Genomic DNA, 19,764 nt, shown 5'->3' with positions numbered 1-19,764 from the left:
AAGGCTCCCCAGGCCCCCTCACAGGTGTTTTCTTCAGCAGGCCCCTTGCACATCTAACCTTATCTTGGACTCTAACTCTTCTTGGAGGACCTGAACTAACAAATCATCTGTAAGTTAAAAACTCTATATTCCTTTGTGTTTTAATATCATTATAAAATGACTTATTTTTACAATAGACTACTAACCTTTTCTGAATTTAAATGTAAGTTATCTTCCTTTGTTTTAAATACTTTAATACAGTGTATCAAATGCAAAAGTCTTTCCTATTATCATTTTATTGCTGGAAAAGCATAGAGAGGATAGTCTGAATTACTAATCTTTCTTTCAAGACTCTGCCTGAGTATAAGTTAAAAGCACACATTTTTGGTTTGTTAAAATTTTTAAAAATAGTATTTTAATACAAAGCAGATTACTCTCCTGATGATTACTGATTTAAGAACACTCCAGAGGTGGCCAGTGTAACCACCTGATCAAGGCGCATCAAACTTGAGACATGCCTTGGTAGCTTCTGAAATGAACTATATACTGTAATGCTCTTTCATTGTTTCACCACTAGGCTAACCCAGCTTAGCTGAAGACATAAGCAACTGGTGTCATTACTAAAATCACCTTATGCTTTTCTAAATCCACAAATTTTCTGTTAATTATAGAACTCAAATAATTCCTAACCCAAGTAGGAAAATGTAATGAATAATTTTTCCAATACAACTCAGATGAATAGCTCAAATTACTTCATGAATTCTCTATTCAAATAAATCTTCAAATAGTCTAGTTAAAAGCAAAACATTTTTGTAGTGTCTAGAATGACAAAGAAAGCCTATCGGTGAAAACTTTTACAATTAGCACTATTAGAAATAAATTGTGCTGCAGAGAGAGAAAACTATAAGTTTTATAGTCAAAGAATAAAATAAAAATAAAATTCAAAGAATTAAAAAATATTAAATTTAGAAAAAATCTTAGAAATTAAATTGAGATATTCATCTTCATATTTCTTTATTTAAATCATCATCTCAAAATTAAAAAAAAAAAAACAACTTGAAACCAAATCCTTGCAACAGAAAACCATCAGGTAAAACAATAAACTCGACCAGGTGTGATATGACCCTGGTGTCTTGAATATTAAAAACAAACAAACAAAAAATACTGTTTGGAAATATATATTCTGACTTACTTGACTGCAAAGACACATAACATTAAAAATCTTTAGTTTACTATATCTCACTTAAATGCAAAGGGTTAGTAGAAATACTACTTGGTCAAAAATGATATAAGATAGCTACAAATAAAATTTACAACAAATAATGTCAATAAAACAAATGATTACAAGTTAGGGTAACATTATCACATGGAATTTTTCAAAGAAAATTTTAATGAAAACAAATGAAGTACCATTAACTTGGTCATAGTGGGTCTCGGTCCTCCTACGAATGAAGGTTCATTTTGCTCCTCTGCACCTGGGGCCTCATTTAAATTTCGATGTGGCTCATTTGAGGTGCTCAGAAACTCTGGTAATTGGAAAAAGTGGATCCCACACTGAGAAGCTGCTGTTTTTACTCTTGGCACTTCCTGAATCCTCCGGTACCAAGCGGCCAGCAGTGGAAATTCTACCAGCTTTTCAGAAAGTTTCTTGCAGATAATTAACTAGGCAGGAAAAGAACAAAGCACATTATTATATATTTTTTGTTTATGACAGCTATATTGAAATAACTTCACATACTATAGAACTTATATATATTCACTGTACAGTTCAGACAATGAATTTTAGTAAATTTATACAGCTGTGCAGCTACCACCATAATCTAGAACTAGAACACTTAGGTCACAGGACAAAGTCCCCTTGTGACTACTCACAGTCAGTCTCTGCTCCCTCCATCAGCTGCAGGTAACCACTGTTTCACTCACCATGTGTAAATGTGTCTCTGGAATTTCACGTAAATGAAATCATAAAATGTGTCTGTTTTTTTCTATTTAGCATTATGTTTCTGAGATTCATCAAGTAGTTGCATTCATCAGTAATTTGTTTCTTTTCATTATGATATAGCACATAAAGGCTTTTGCTTATTCAAATTAGAACAATTTGAAACCATTACTCCTGATGTAAATTAATATCTTTTTATTTTCTCTTGCTCAGATGCTTTCTCCCTAGCACCACCATCAAACTTTAATTTCCTTAAAAATTAGAATGTACTTGCTTCTTTGTGAGGCGCTGAATGTTGTTTCCATAGAAACAGTTATAATGTCACAAATTATGATTAATGGTTGTGAACAGATAAGTAAAAAGGTCAAGTTACAGACAATTTTTACAAATATATCTAGCAATATCAGCACCAAAGCAAGAGCCAGAACGCATAGAAAATAAACTTTAGAAAGTCACGTGTGTACATATATTTACTCTACTTTAACTGGACTTTAGGTAAGCGCACGTAATTTACTATAAGGGCAGGGTATGTTCAACTCCTTGTGCACTGCAACACTTAAAGTACTGCCTTGTAAAAAACACAAGCTTTTTAGGGAATGAACAATTATCAAGGAAGCATTTATTACCTTCAAAGAATAATCATGAATTTTTCCAACTGCTTTTTATGAGCCATTAGGACATTGTGAAATTCACTTTGATTGTTTAAAAAATGAAATAGCCCATCAGAAACAAGACAATGCCCACCTTCACTACTTCTGTTCAATATATTATTGGAAGTCCTAGCCACATCAGTCAGCCAGGACGAAAAAATAAAAGGCATCCAAATTGGAAAAAGAAGTAAAACACTCAGTATTCGCAGATGACAAGATTCTATCTACAGAAAACCCTAAAGACTCTGCCAGAAAACTATCACAACTGATAAGGGACTTCAGTAAAATTGCAGAATACAGAATCAATGTGCAGAAATTGGTTGGTTTTTTACACCAATAATAAAGGACTGGAAAAAGAAATTAAGAAAATAATCCCATTTACAATTACAACAAAAAGTATAAAATAGGAATAAATTTAACCAAAGTGGTGGAACATCTATACTCTAAAAACTAGAAAACATTAAAGAAAGAAACTAAACAAGATAAAAATAAATGGAAGGGTATACCTTGCTCATGTATTGGAAGGATTAATGTTGTTAAAATGTTATCCCTACCTAAAATAATATACAGATTCAATGCTATCTCTATTAAAATACCAATGACAGTCCTCTCAAAATTAGAGCACCTGATCTTAAAATTTACATGGAACCACCAAAGACTCCTAATAGCCAAGCAAATCCTGAGAAAGAACAAAGTGGGAGGTATTATGCTCCCTGATATAAGCTATACTACAAAGGTACAATAATCAAAACAGTATGGTACTGGCATAAAAACAGAAACATAAGTGAATGGTATAGAATAGAGACCCCAGAAGTAGATATTCACTTATATGGTCAATCAACCTAGGACAGAGGAGGCAAGGATATACAATGGGATAAAGACAGTCTCTTTAGTAAGTGGTGTTGGCAAAACTAGACAGATGCATGCAAAAAACCAAAATGAAACTGGATCATTCTTTTACACCACATAAAAATAAACTCAAAATGGGTTAAAGACTTAAATGTTAGAAACCATAAAACTTCTAGAAGAAAATGTAGGCAGTAAAATCTTTGACATTACTCTTACCAACATATTTTTAGATATATCTCCTCAGGCAAATGAAACAAAAGAAAATATAAACAAATGGCACTATATTGAACTAAAAAAATATTGCACAGTGAAGGAAACTATTGAGAAAATGATAAGATAACATACTAAATGGGAGAAGATATTCACAAATGATATATTGATACAGGGCCAATATCCAAAATATATAAATAACTCATACAACACCAAAAACAAAAACAAAAACATAAAAACTTACAAACAACGAATTAAAAAATACACATTTCTCTTAAAAAGACATATAGATGGCCAACAGACATACAAAGAAATGCTCAATATCACTAATTGTCAGAAAAATGCAAATTAAAGCCACAGTGAAATATAACTTCCCACTTGTTAGAATGGCTATTATCAATAAATCAACAAATAACAAGTGCTGGTGAGGATGTGGAAAAAAAGGGTTCCTTGTACACTGTTGGTGGAATTGTAAATTAGTGTAGCCACTATGGAAAGCTGATTAAAGATCCCTCAACAAATTAAAAGTAGAGTTGCCATGTGACCCAGCAATTTCTCCCTAGGCATTTATCTGAAGAAAACAAAAACACTAACTCAAAAGATATGTGCACCCCTATGTTCATTTCAGCATTACTAATAATAGCTAAGATATGAAAGCAAACTAGGTGTCCACCATTAGATGAATAGAGGAATGGATAAAGAAAGTGGCACGATGGAATATTTGCAGCAATTAAAAAGAATGAAATCTTGCCATTTGCAGAAACATGAATGGACCTAGAGGGCATTACACTAAGTGAAGTCAGGCAGAGAATGACACATACCATATTATCTCACCTATATGTGGAGTCTAATAAAAACTAATAAATAAGTAAACAAAACAAAATAAAACAGAAACGGACCCATAGATACAGAGAACAGGCTGTTGATTGTCAAAGGGAAGGGGATGGGAGATGGAATGAAAACATATGAAATAGAATAGAAAATATAAAGGGCACAGAATGTAGTAACATGGATTATATTGTAAATATATTTATGTAAAGTATAACATAAAGATGTATATTTGTATGTATATGTTCAATCACCTTGGAAAATATATTATTTATTATGGAAGTAAAATTTGAAAAACACTGTCTAAATGGTGCTCTAAGAGCTAAAACATTTATAATTCTCATCAAAATTTTTAATTGCCTTGAAATAAATTATGTGCTAAGGGAACTGAGCTTAAGCCATGATAAATTAATCAAATAAAAAGTGTTCTTATTTCCTTACCTTTCCTTAACTCTCCTTGGCAGTGATTTATTCTTATTTGTTAGATCTATATGGTATCTTTCCTTCTTTTTGAAAATAAGTTGTGATTGCGTAACAATAATTCATGCGTAAAAGACGCTGAGGAGTTTCACTCTGCAGGACAGACCACCCACCCCATCGATCAGCAGGCCAGGCTGCTCTACACTATCCAGACAGCGCAGGAGGCACGGAACCACATGCATTACAGTGAAGAAGATAACATTTAAGGAAGTGGCTAATGAAAAATGTGTGAAATAAAAATGAAGTTTGTTCCTAAAAAGATATTTTCAAAAACCTACCTGAGCATAAGATCAAAGCCATTATAAATATCGGAGTTTTTAAGGACAAGAAAATGAGAGAACTTATTCTTAAAATAGCAAAAATTATACAACGAAGAGCAGAAAATGAAATCCTAGTAGCTTTAAAATAGGGTCAGAAAAACTTGTCTGAATAACAAGAAAAGCAAGATGTTACATCTATCCAAACTTTCTCCCTCTGCATTGTTTTCCTGCATTGCTTTCCAACACTTACTGTATAAAATATTTTGTACTTATTTTATATAATTTTCTCAGGTCTGTTCTTTCAAAGTATGTCATAGGTGAGCGGTATCATAAGCAGGGTACAAAACTGTAAACCTATCTAAGTAGAAATATAATCACAGCTTTTTTTTTTACTTACAGATTACAACTGATGGGTTAAAACTGAAAACTCTTAACATAGGAGAGAATATGGAAAATATAAATTAACCACTAAATAAATGACATCTGTGATTTTTGCAATATGTCAGCCAATAGTGAGATTCCCATTTCTCCCAAATTTTATGTCAATGGGGATACTTAAAGAGGTATTTAATATTTTGCTCAAAAATCAATTTCTGCAATGATTTTGCTTTTGCACTAACTAGGTGTACTTTTAAAAAAAGTGAATTCAAAGCATTAGAAGTTAAAATGTAGAAATTAAATCATAAGTGTTCAAAGTGCAAAAAGATTTCATAAAACGGCAACTTCTCTGTATTCCGGGAGAATACCCTTTTAGGTAGTTCTGTGGAAGTGTACTGAAAACTTCACAGAGGAGAGGGTTTGTTCAGGCACCATCCATGGAGAAGGGCTGGGCCAGTCAGGGGATATCACTGCAAATGCACAGCCTCTAAAGAGGAAGAGGAGCTTGGAGCAGGGTTAGACACAGCACCTCAGCCATTCTACCTGCGATTGCTCATCGTTGGCTTTATTATGTTTAGTAGAATTGGGTATTCCCTATAACTCTTTGAATGTTGACCTCTGGCATTCCAAACCTTGACTTAGCAAAACTGACTGCTCTTTGATATCATTGGCCTTATTCCTATGATTAAATATCCTGACCTAAGGTTCAGCTCTATGTTTCTGATCCAAACCTGGTAACCTGACCTTGATTCCTGATCAAGAACTTGATCCTGATCATCAGGACTACACTCCAGCACCTCAGTGTGTGTGAAGGTAAGCACGAAGTCTCGGCATCGTAGCCACTGTCTGAACGAAAATGCCTGCCTCATAACCCAAGATGACTTAAAGGAGGAAAATAAATACAACAAAGATAACATCAAGGCTTTGGCGAAGAAAGATTAATTCCTGAAAGAAAAGGTACAGATCCAGGAAAAATACAAGCAAACAAAAGAAAATATTTTGAGAATTGGTTTACATATAAATGTCGACAGAAGAATTTAATCATAGAATACATGTAATCGAGAAGGCCAAGTGTCCAAGTTTTCCTCTACTTGAAACTGAATGAAAACAACTTTGTCTTTGTAGTACTAGGTAGATTGCCTCAGTCGAAGTCCGTAAATGTCCTGCCTGATTGGAGAGGAGGAAAAAACCCCTCTTAATTAGGAATGCTTCAACCTCAATTGACCCTAATCAGGTGAATAGTAGTCAAATTAAGCTAAACAAATGCAAACTAGTTAAAGATGGATGTCTGAATAATGATCTAAAATTACCTTCATGCAGGTGCATCTACTTTTTTTATGTTTTGTGGGCATTTGAAAGTGAATACTTATCTTTTCCGTCACCTTGTTTTATTTTCTTTGTATCAATTACATTGTTTAAGTATATATTACTTATTTACATGTTCATTCTGTCTTCTCCTACTAGAATATTAACTCCATGAGGGCTGGACTTGATTGGTCTTGTTCGTCACTCTATTCCTAGCGCATACAGCAGTGCCTGGCATATATACTAGCCTCTCAGCAAATTTCTCAGATGAATGAATGAATGGATGGATGTGCCACTTGGGCTCCATTTTCATGAAATTAGAAACGAATATAGTTATTCAAGACAACCAACAACAATATTTTCTAACGCGAGGACAAGTCAATCTTAAGAAAATTTAGAGTCATTTGACAAGAAACAAAAACAGGTATTTTTTCCTCACCCAGCTCTATGGACAATATGAATACATATGACACTTAAAATATTAATTAACATCTAAACATTCCTGAATCTCTCTTGTACATGTGAAGTTATTTTGATTTCCAATTTTGTTTTATTTCCCTTTTGAAGAAAAGGGAAATATTCTTTAAGAAAATACCAATTGATTAATACTACCTAACTTAGTGAAGCTCTGGCCTCCAAATATATAGATTTTTCTTAGAAGTCTTTTCTCATCTGTCAGTAGAGATACCTGAAAGCTGGTATCTGATTGCTTAGGAGAGGAAAAGGTGAAATACTTCAAAGCGGGAAAAATGCAGCTCTTAAAAACCAACTGGAAAGCCGCAGACAGCTATAGATTCCCATGTTCGCTCTAATGGTATTTTTCACCTTGTTTTTTCCTTGCATACAGGGAGGGGGTAAAAGATGGGGGAATATATATATATATATCTACCACCCTACTAGGAAAGAAAGAAAATTTTCCATGGAGTCTTATGGACAACAGGGAGGCATACAAATAAGAATAAACTATTTCTAATTTGATAATACTTAACATAATCAAATTAGTGTTTTAAGTGACTACTAAATTATAAAATATAGCTGACAAGAGTTTACAGTGCTTTAACAGTGGACTCTAATATTAGAAGGTAATCACAATTGCAATTTGAAATTATCATAATAACATTTTAGCAAATCAGAATTAAAAGTCATAATTACTACCATTCATTGACAGCTTACTATGTGCCAAACACTATTGTCCACAATTCACACAAGTTATCATTTATTCTGCACATTGAATGTTAGTATCTCTATTTTATAGATAAGAAAATGGAGACAGATATTAATAACTTGCCCAGGAGCATAATGATAGTAAGAAGTGGAACTGGGATTTAAACCTAAGCAATTTTATACGCTGAAACTTGTGGTAGCGTCTCCACTCCAGATATGCCTTACCAAAAAGTGATGTACACAGGGCAAGAGCACGATGTCTGTCAAAGTGAAGTACAGGCCTTCTGCAAACACATGCTCCAGGGGTGGAAGGTCGGAGGCCTTTGCTTTTCTGATGTGAGAAGGTTCTCTGCTGGGAGTGGCCGGCTCCTCCTGTACTGTGAGCTTTGAGAGCGCCACTTGCAGTTCCAGGCTCCTGGATGAAGAGTCCAAATCTTCAGATGCTTCCTGTCCATGGACCTTGCTCTTTATTTTTTCCTTAGCAAGAGAAGGCCCCACTCTGGCAGCCTTCTGTTGCTTCAGCTTCTGCCGACGGAGTTTGTCATCGTTATGCACTCTAACAGGCTCGCCAAGCTTTTTCTCTAGTTGTAGTATTTCTGCAGGGATCGTTGGGCGCTGGTCAAAAGATTCTTTGAGAAAATTCTCAATAGCTAAAGGGATGGTGATTTCACATAGCCTGGTCCACTGACTAACCTACAAAAAAAGAACAAGAAATGAAATAATTCTTTACTTTCAACATAAGAGAGATAACTTTCTATTGGGAGAATTTGTCTTGAGCTAAACCATCTCTGGGCTAGGCTTTTATGCTGTGTCGGGACATAGTACAATGCTTCAGAAGTGATAACATCCAATCATTGAGATGTAGCATTCCTGTATCTGGAATACATGCTATCCACCTGTATCTTCTTACTAAATAAAACCTTACTTCCCAAAGCCTTTAAAGTACACTGCCCCCCAAAATAAGATAGGTTTCCAAAGCATTACTACTTAAGCTCCTGTTCATATGTAAAAGTTCCCTTTAAAAATCCTCAATGTAATTAAAATAAAAGATAACAAAGAAGTCATTCTCTAAAATATCTCCAAACCTCAAAAGTTAAATCGTAAATTCTTATTTTTCAATACTGCACTGAAATATTGGCCTGCGTGATGGGCTACTTTATATTTCATTGGTTACTGTAGGTTTTTTTAAGGAAATGAAATCCTAGTTTCCAGCAGAAAGTTAAAATGTTTAAGTGAATGTGTTATCGCTCTATGGCTTTAAATAACGGAAAAAAACACACTATACTTACTTCAGCACAGGCTTTCAAGCAAGTCTTTTTAAAACCCAGCAGTTCCAAAATCTCCTTCTTTGAGGGGTCTGCTTCGTATGATTTCTGGATTATGTGTCTCAGCACAACAGCAAGTCCTGCTCTACAGAAGTCGTCTGGTAGCTCCACAACCGCGGGTAAACGGCAGTTCTGCACTATCGCTGGGAGTTCTCGCCTTGAAATAACCTGTATTTCAGCATCTTGAGACAGCGCACTAAGTGGTGAAACATCCGTACTTTCTCTGGTGAGAACTAAGCAAACTTTAAAGATTTTGCAGTCGCAGTACGATAATAAAAATAAAGTTACAGATGTATGAAGTGGAAAAATGCATCCTTCTACTTGGTGGGAAAAGTCTAGGTATAGATATTCTTCTGTAAGACTTTTCTTAATGCCTTTCATTCTCTTCTTTCATTGGATCACCTGAAGCATAAATTGAAGTGGTTATAGGCCTTAGACTATAAGAACTTAGAAGCTAAAAGATGAATATTTTAAAAGAATGCTCTATAAATCAGCAGGGATTGGTGATAGGTAAGATTTGACATGAGTTTGTTCGTAGACTGAACAAATGGCTTCCAAAAGAAAGATTTGCACCCTGTGCAATTAATGAGTCTTGGGGGTGACTTTATACCCATGTCTTTAAAATGAGCAGCTCAGTGTGGTGATTGCTGGGGGACAGAGGGGTATAAGGGGACTAAAGGATAATGGGAAAAAATACAATAAAGATTAAATAAAAATAAAATAAATAAAATAAAATGAGCGACTCAGGTGCTCTGCAGTGGAGCCCTCCCCATCAAGTACTCTGAGGTGTCATTACAGGAGAGAACAAGAAAGACGCAGAATGGAAAACAAAAAGTCCCCAAGAAGACCGAGCAGCGCCTGGGGCTAACAGCCTTAAGAAGCTTTGGCAGAGCTGGTCCTCTCACACTGCTTCTGATCACAGCCCTGCAACATAATCATCAGGGGTGATATATGTACTCCCCCATGAGAAATGGGCTCTCCTACAGTAAGTGGGTGTTGATACGTGATCAGCTTATTGCTTGCTGAATCACAAGAAAAAAATAATTTAATTTCCCCATAACTTAGATATTGATAACTGAGATATACGAAAAGTAACATATCCAAAATCAAGTTCCTTATTCTCTCCCACCCCCAAAATCTGCTCCTCACATATCTTTCCCATCTCAGTTAATAGAACACCATTCTTATAGCTGCTCAGGCCAAAAATATGGGGAGTCATTATTAATTACCTTCTTTCACCTCCATTACCAGTCAATTAAAGTTATTTTGGCTCTGCCTACAATATAGATCTAGAATCTGACTTCAAAACATCCTCATTGCTTCCCCTGTAATCCAAAGCACCATGACCTCTTCTTCTGGATCATAGCCTTTGCCTCCCGACATTGCTTCCCAGCCTACAGCCCTCCAGTCTGGTCTCAGCATGGCCACCAAAGTGATCCTGTCAAAACTAAACTGAGGAGTATGTCACTACTCTGCGCAAACCCTCCAACATCTTTCCATCCTCCTCAGAAAAAGGCAAAGTTCCGACAAAGACCTCCAAAGATTCTTCGATCTAATCCTCTTTTTCCGTCTCTGGGTTCATTTCAGCTCTCCTCACACTCCTCCAGCCGAAGTCTCGTTACTCCTCTACCACAGTAGGTACATTCCCCCTCAGGGCCTTTGCACTTGGTGCTTCCACACCCTCATCTCCTTCCGGCACTTACTGAAATGTCAACTCTGAGATCTTCCAGGCTTCTACATTTAAATCTTCGATCCCAATGCCCACCCTCCCTGAAAAAAAACCTTCTACCCCATCTATGCTTTTCTTCATAGCACTCAGCACTGTTGCAACATGCTGTATACTTAATCTGTCTGTCCAAACTAAAATGTTCCATGACTAGAAATCTTTTGTTCACTACTCTGCCTAAACAGTCTCTGCTATATATATGAAATCAAGAAGTATTTGTTGAGTGAGAGCAGAGATGAATATAAACACTTGTTATTTTAAAGATGTAAACACACACTATTTTGAGGTCAGATTATTGATAATATTTTCAAGTTATAATCTTTAAGACTTGTCAATTATAACTTCTTGTTTGATTTTTACATTTCCTGGGTCTAACATTCCCCGTGTTATTATCCATAAATCGCAATTCAAGAATTGACACTAGATGGCACTCTTTAAAAGCATTCACCATGGAAACGTGGAGTAATGGAAGATGGTATTATTAGAACAAAAATTATTTTAAAAGCCCTTAAAAATACATATGCAACTCTTTCTTTTAAGTACATTTGAAATATTACTGGACCCTAAATTTTAAGAAAACTTGAACATAATAAATTTCCTTTAATATTCTAAATTCCTTAGGGTTTTTTTTTTTTTCCTCCCAATCAAAAGCATAGTCAAATACGCTTTAAGCTTTTTGGTCCTCAACTTTTCTATTAAAGAGATAATAATCTATTGTAACAAAGGTATATAGTTAGTAAGATACAATCTTAGAAAACCTCTTGATAATTATCATTACTGTTTTATATTTCTTTTATTGAAACACAACAGACATGCACCGTGGTTTGTTGCTTCTTTAAAAGATTACCTATCCGAATTCTTTATTTTTCTGTAATGATCATCACCATGAATGTATACAGATGTGTTAAATGAATGGAATATTTTTTGCCTGTTGTAGTCTAAAAAAATAAAGACTGTCTACAGGAAAACTATCTCATGTAATTTAAAAGCAACTTTTTAACCCATGGAAACCATTTTTCCCTGAGCTTAAGTACCTTTTTTTAAACTAGAACTGACTTAAAATTTTATTTATATATATAAATATAATATATTATATACATATAATATATATATGTATATATATGAGCCCACAGGCAAAATAAACCAACATTTTCTAGGAAAGTGACAGTCTCTTTGAGGAGTTTGCCCTGTAAATCTGTGGCTGACTAATTTACCAATCCTCTTAACTCCTTCTTCTGATAGCGGGATACTGAAGAAGATCCCTAAGTGCCTCAAGAACAAGATTTGAAATAAAACACGATCGACTTCATTTGCCCAGCAATGTGGGAAACAGTAGTTGTGAGACTGGTCCTAACACTTAAAAGAAAAAAAACCCACCTGAAAACAATGTCATGTTATAGTAAAGCTATTGATTTAGAAAATGTGGGAATATTTTTTGAAGTTAAGGTGTATGTATATTTGCCACATTCTAAGGCGCATAAGAACCTTGCGAATAGGCTCTTACATATTATATAAACTATTCTCTCCATCAGTGCTTATGTACTAACTGTCAATGAGATAGAGTAGCAATGACCTGCCCAAAAAGATATCTAAAAATTAATGAGATGCCTGGGGGAAAAAATGCAAAGTACTGTTGAGATTCTTAACAAAATTAATTTTTTCCAGTATAGATGTTGATTTTTTTTTCCCTAGGAGATTTAAAATATTACTTAATGATCTTGGAGTTAAAAACAATTACTCTCCCTGGGTAATTTCTCTTCACAAAGTACTGATGTAATTTCTAAAATAAATGTTAAGTATTAACAAACTTATACAAATTTCATATGTTTTTGGCTTGCAATATGTCTTTAATGTTTCAACAGAGGAGAACACAGTTTTTGCTTAAAGTTTTCAAATACAACAGGCAAAGAAACTCCTCTTTATCTTCTCCATTTCTACCTAGAGAATTGCTTTGTTCATTAATTTTATGTCACGAGCTTTAAAGAGGTAGGTCCTGTAGAATCACCTCCGGGGTCTCCAGAGCTTCTGGGACACAGCCCTTGTTCCTCCATATCACATTCCTGCCAAGCACAGAGGGAGTGTCATTTGCTCCTTCTCAGCTTTGGCATTGCCACCCTGAAACAAAGCGGGGCAGCAGCACACAGAAACCCAACCTTTAGGGGCTGAACAGAGTTGCTGGAGTGTGCATCTCTTCCCCGGGCATGTCAGTTCGCTTGGGAATGTTGCAAAGGGAATAAATAGGTAAGAAGGAAGATTTAAGCTTTCGCCTCATTTTTTGGAAATCTTCAAAGATAGTTTAAACCACCAAAGGAGTCACAGCTTTACTATTTTAGCCATTTCAACGTATTTTTGCGTTCTCATTCTAGTTAATATATCTAGATGTCGATAAATTGAAGCATTTCACATTTAAAAAGAGAGATGCATTTATAGATGTTTTCTTATCTAAAATACACATACAAACACACACATGGAGGGAGAAAAATGCAATAAGTATATTGAAAATAAGCGTATTTCTCCAGAAGCTGAAAAATAAGTTGGAAAGTTTTGTGCTCAAAATTCAAGTCTTGATCTATGGCAACTAAATATAATTTCTTTATTTGTTCTCAAATAAGAAAATATCTCTGTGCCTGGAATTTGACAGGATCTTAATATGTTAAGTGAACAAATAGTAAAATCCTAAATAACATTAGGTATATTTTATTTTCCACCACCATGTGCTAAGGACAGAGAACTTTCAGACATTACTTCTAATCGTCACAATCCTTAAAAGTACATGCTACTCCCAGTACATGAATGAGAGCCATACATAAATCCCCTCCCCCCAAATGAAGTGAATCTATAAAGGGATCATATTTGAAAGCATTCAGGAATTGGTATTTTTCTAATATAAATAGCACTACTTCAGAAACTCAGAATTTCGTAAATTGAAGCATACTGGACTTTTATTGCAGCGACACTCTCAGCTTCCTACAGGCAACAGTGTCAAACAAGGGAGTGTTTTAGCTCCCTCTATGACCCCTACGCGGAACATAGCAAGTGAAAAATTGGGCAGGACTCAAAGGAAGGAGGGAAAACCGGTGGAAGACATAGCAATAACTTAAGATATGAAAATGATGCCATCTCACGGACAGAAATTAGCAATGACTTGAACAGACTTTATAAGACATATTTTATTTATTTATCTTTATAGAGAGAGAAAGGGAGAAAGAGAGGGAAACATGATTGGTTGCCTCTCATACTCCCCCAACTGGGAACCTGGCCTGCAACCCAGGCATGTGCCCTGACTGGGGATCGAACTGGCAACCTTTTGGTTCACAGGCCAGCACTCTATCCACTAACCACACCAGCCAGGGCTGAACTGACTTCTGATGAATGTGAAGGAAGTGCCAAAGTAGCAGGACTGCATTTAAACATTAAGAAGACAAAAACCATTACTACAGAATAAATATACAACTTTAATAAAGACAACAAACACTGAAATTGTTAGAGATTTTGCTTATTCTGGTTCAATCAATAATTCAAATGAAAACTGCAGCCAAGAAATCAAGAGAATGCTGAGATGGGAAGGGCAGCACTAGAAGAATTGGGGAAAGATCTCCAAGAGCAAAGATGTGTCATTAGAGACCAAGGCTAGTATCACCATACCCTCTTATCCCCAGTTACTATGTATGGATATGGAAGTTGGACAGTGAAGGAGGATGGCAGGAAAACAATGCATCCACTTGAAATATGGTGTTGGAGGAAAACTCTAAGGATGTCCTGGACCACCAGGAAGATAAATAAGGGGATCCTAGAGCAAATTAACCCTGAAATGCCGCTACAATGACAAAACTGAAGCTGTCCTACTTCAGGCACATCATAAGGCAGAATTCTTTAGAAAAGACACTAATGATGGTGAAGAATAGAAGGCAGCAGGAAAAGAGAAAGACCAAGTATGAGATGGATGAATTCCCTAAAAGAAACCATAGGTATGAGTCTCTAGCTGAGCAGAGCTATTGAGGACAGGACACTGGGGACATCACTCATTCACAGGGCCACCAGGAGTCGGAGCCGACTCCATGGCTTGGTACATATGCAACAATTTTACCATCGTAAAAATCATTAGGAATTATGTTATCTTAAGCAATCATTAAGGGGGGAAAAAACTGTTCTAAAGGCAGGGTTATTTAACCATTCTTAGCACTGGATTTGATGTCTTCCTCATTCTTTGTATTGGATCCTCCTCAAACCTCTTAAGGATACATGGCTCAACGCTTTGCCCTGTTCTCAATCTACATTCACTCCTTTGAGCACTGGCTTTCAAACTTCTCATCATGCCTCACACGAAGAAATATTTTATAATGCAACTTATTATACACTGAATAAAACTGAAACAAAGGAATTATGAAGAAATATCCTACTGCATGGGGGATATATGGTATTTTTTACTCTGTGCTTCTTCTTTCCATTTTTCTTTTTTTTTTATTTTTAGTTTTGGTTAGTACTCACTAAACTAATTTCAAGACCTGTTAATGGGCCAACAATTCACAATAACAGCCCTGTTCTCCAGTGCCAGAGGTTTAAATAGCATTTATGACTCCTATATTTCTCATCTGTATCCTTTCTCCTGAACATCAGACTCCTGTATCCTCCTTGACATCTCTACTTAGGCGTTTTTCTAAACCTGCTCCTCCTCTTTTAGTAGTCTACTCCAGTCCTCTTCTTGGTAAAACGACACCACCATTAGCCTAAATGTCTGGGCCTATAACTCTGAAGTCTCACTAAACTCCTTTTAGTCCCTCTCATAACCTACTATTTCTACCTTTGAAATATGTGCTAAATCCAACTTCTTAGCATCTCTACCACTATCATCTTAATCTCAGTCGTCATTAGCTCTTACAAAGACCAGTGCAAAGCCGTTATTAACTATTTCCTCTGGCCCCCACACAAACAGTAAGTACTCCAACAGTCAGGGTGATCCTTCAAAAACATAAATCCGACCATGTCCCCTGCTCACAACCCTGCGATGGCTCCCCAGCACTCTTAAGACTAAAATCCAGATGTTCTAACACAGTCTATATAGGGCCTAGTGTGACCCTAGCTTTCTTTTTTCTGATCTCATCTTCTTCCCCTTCCTCTTGCTCACTCATATCCAGCCAGTTGTCTTTGCTGTTCTTGGAAGATGTCAGGAATACTCACACTTGAGAGATTTTGTACCTGCTGTTTCCTCTACTTAGAATGTTCTTCTTCAAGATACTCACATGGTTTGCTCCTTAATTTCATTGAGGTCTCGGAATATTAACTCGGAGCAACCTCTCCTGACAACCTGAACTGAAAAAGCACTCCCACCATTCGCTAGCCCCTTATCCTGTGTTATTTTATTTCATGAGAATATCATTTATTACCTCACAGTACACCTCCAATGCTTACATTACTAAAAACTTAGTTCAAAAAAATAAATGATGTACATAAATATCAGTAATTATTGTAATAATAGTACTATTGAGAACTTTCATCTTAGTACAACATGAACCCCATTCTTAACACCATTCTTTCTCTTCCAGATGAATGCATCTACTTTAAGAGCCATCTATGCATAAAGAAGTTAAAATCACCTCTGAGCTGAACTGGAAAAATGAATAACTAGAGTTCATCCAAACATGTAAATAAAGCACAGAAATTTTTACATGTGTTGATTTTCAGGCAAGAGAACAAGGAATCTAACCAGATGCTTTATATGTACTGACTTCGCAAGTTGAATATTTATACACCAATAACTATAAAGTAATAGATAAGAGTCTAGACTCTGGAGCTAACCAGATTCAAGTCCTGGTCTTGATATTCAGAAGCAATATAAACCTCATCTGTGCCTTAGTTTCCTCATTTATAAAATGGGGACAGTAACAATGATTACCACAGAGTGCGCTGTGAAAACAGAACAATGCTTATTCCATTAATAAGCCCCTACATAAATATTAGCTATTATTCTTTTATAGTTTATCCCCAAATTCCTCATCCATTGACACTATTAAAATATATAATTGTTGACGGGCAAGCCCCAAGTTATGCTTTCTATTTCCGTACTTCTCAGGAAAGGTAAGAGGTTCATACTGAAATGAAAAGGTATTTCCCCCAAACATTGAAAAAACCTTTTCTTAGGCTGAAAGCCAGGAAGTCACAAAATGGTAGAATAAAAATGTGACACCCTAAGTTCACAGGTATATTAACTGCTTATATTGTACAAAACAAATAGCTCATCACAGTTTATAAGTCTGAAAAAATTGCAAACTCATTTTTCTTAGATTGAAACTTAAATTTAAGGCCATTTAGGTTCCTTACTACATCAAATGCCCAATGTTATGGAGTTAGCTTGTGCTTTATAAATTTCACAAAGCAACACTACTTGGTTGCAAATCTCACCCTATTTTATCACAGTAATATAGATTAAAAAAAAAAACCCACTTGCCCCTACAGATTTAGGTAGCAGCTAATTACCTTAAATATTAAAGATTAACAAAAGAAAAAAGAGCAGCTATTTCAGTGTTCATTATATTTTGTAATGTGGGAATGCATATAGTTAAGTCCTAGAAAACAAAATCCTATAATTAAAATTAGCTGCTTTCTTATCTGGGCAAGAAGTGAAAAAATGTTTAAAAGTAAAAATGCTTACTGTAATCTTAGTCATAAGGGAAGTGTGTCGTCTCCTTTCTTGAATATCAGGGAATCATTTGTTGCCAGAGATTCATCATGCTGGTAGCCAAGCCAGACCTCATAATAGGGATTTCACAGCATGAAATGCTAACATGTTAGAGACATCAGCAAGCTGAAATAAAATCACTGAGTCCCTACAACAAATAATACCTGTGCTTGTTGTGATCTCAGTGGTTTAAATCTTTGCATTTCAAGTACTAATCATAACAGAATCCAGGAGGCTCCTTTGACAACTGAAGTTAAAAACAACATACACTAGAGAACTGTGTGTACAGGACAGATGTTTTAGTTGACTGGCCCCAGAATTTGTTAAATTTCAAGGTCTGCTAAATTGTTGCTGTTAGAAAAGCCAATTGGCTACTCAGTATTTATTCTTATTTCAAATCAGGTGACACAAAGCTACAAAGTTAAACACAGGTTAAAAAAAAAAAAAACCTTAATGGGTCCACCACTACTGAAATTTGAGCTTTGCTTAAAGCAGGCAGACAATTAGAAGTGTTTTTAAAAAAAAAGCCCTGATAAAATGGTTCTCAAATCTGATTTTTTCACACTCATTTTTGAAGTGAGACCTACTAGAATGCTGCCTTCAGGTATAACTCAAAGCACAATTTCCAATGAGTATGCTTAAGGCAATCCTGAGTATTATATATTCCCCACCGGGCGGTTAAAAAAATAAAACAACTCGCATAGCTTAATGTTTTATTAAACATGACAGCAAATCACTCAGTTGTATTTATAACAGAGCATTTATTTTACAATATTTAAATGATCATGTTTACAGATGTAAAATTGTCACATTAGTTCTTGCCAGCTTTTGTATTTTTCTCCTTTAAACACTTTCTATCTACAGATAAGCTTAGAAAAAATAGTCTACCTTCTTTATCAATAATTTAGCATAAGATACATTAAATGCTGGTATTTCCTTGACATTCAAGAGCGAACGACAGGAAGGGGATCAGGGCATTAAGAATAAAAGGAAAGCCCTGGCCGAGAGGCTCCCTCGGTTGGAGCGCTGTACGGTACTCCTTCCGGGTCAGGGCACAGGCCTCGGCTGCGGCTAATCCTGGTCACCGGGCCTCCGCGAGGCGACCTCCGCTGTGTCTCTCACATGGACATTTCTGTCTTACGTCCAGTGTTTCTCCCTCCCCCCCGCTTTCTTTCTAAAATCAATAAACATATCCTCATGTGAGGATTTAAAAATAAATAAATAAAATGAAAAAAAATCGCCTAATCCCAAAACCAGGTAGAGAGATGGGATGGGAAGTACGCGTATCAATTAGCCAACGTTTTTGAAGTCAAAGCAACTTTCATGCAAGATAAACGCAAACTTTCTACAGAAGTTTAAAACCAAAGTGAAGAAGTGAATGGCCCAAAATGAAGCAAGCCCTTTGGAACAACTGTTAAGCAGTATGCTCAGGAAGAGCTGGAATGGAAAACTAAGTGTCAAAGAAGAAAAAGTTAAAGCGTGATGCAAGAGGTCTGAAAATTACACTTAGCAGCAAAGGGCAAACGACCCCCCCCTGACTCCTGCAACTAGAAGCTGCTCCATTCCCCCCACCGGTAGAGGAAGCCCGGAGCCCTCCACCCGCACCCTCAGAAGCTGTGGGCGATGAGGGCTAGAGAGAGAGATCAGGACACTAACTCCACGTCCTCGACCTTCCCTCGCGTCGTCAGCCCGGTTGTCCCCGGATGCAAAGAGTAGGCATTGGCGGTGGGCAGGCACTGAGGAGTCGGCGGCCCGAGCGCCCTCTTTACCTGGTCGCAGAGGCGCGGCCAGGCAGGGAGGGTCGTGAACGTGTCGGCGACACGGGCCGCCTGCGCCTTCCCGCCCCGCCCCGCCCGAGCCGGGATTCCGAGGCCGCTTCTGGAGTCTTCGCCAGCGGACCACTTGCTATCAGAACGTATGCGTGACAAACAAGAGACAACTTGTCCGGGAAACGGCAGCGCCAGCCGTCATTCATAATCCGGCGGACCGGAAAAA

At 36.4% G+C, this 19,764-nt stretch overlaps 1 protein-coding gene across 1 annotated transcript in view; it reads right to left on the bottom strand.

Annotated features, from left to right (window-relative positions):
* GSTCD (glutathione S-transferase C-terminal domain containing) overlaps positions 1 to 19,749 on the bottom strand; it is a 138,519-nt gene extending 118,770 nt beyond the window's left edge. The window contains exons 1-4 of the mRNA XM_024574857.4: positions 19,539 to 19,749; positions 9,332 to 9,769; positions 8,268 to 8,735; positions 1,390 to 1,641 (exon numbers count right to left, since the gene is read on the bottom strand). Coding sequence (XP_024430625.2) covers positions 1,390 to 1,641; positions 8,268 to 8,735; positions 9,332 to 9,748 — 1,137 coding nt within the window. The 5' untranslated portion in view covers positions 9,749 to 9,769; positions 19,539 to 19,749. The remainder of the gene's footprint in view (positions 1 to 1,389; positions 1,642 to 8,267; positions 8,736 to 9,331; positions 9,770 to 19,538) is intronic.
* Between the last annotated feature and the right edge of the window lie 15 nt (positions 19,750 to 19,764).

Source organism: Desmodus rotundus, chromosome 4 (assembly GCF_022682495.2).
Source record: "Desmodus rotundus isolate HL8 chromosome 4, HLdesRot8A.1, whole genome shotgun sequence".
Lineage (NCBI taxonomy): Eukaryota > Metazoa > Chordata > Mammalia > Chiroptera > Phyllostomidae > Desmodus > Desmodus rotundus.
The sequence above is the reverse complement of the archived record's forward strand: the minus strand, read 5'-3'. Positions and strand labels throughout refer to the sequence as shown.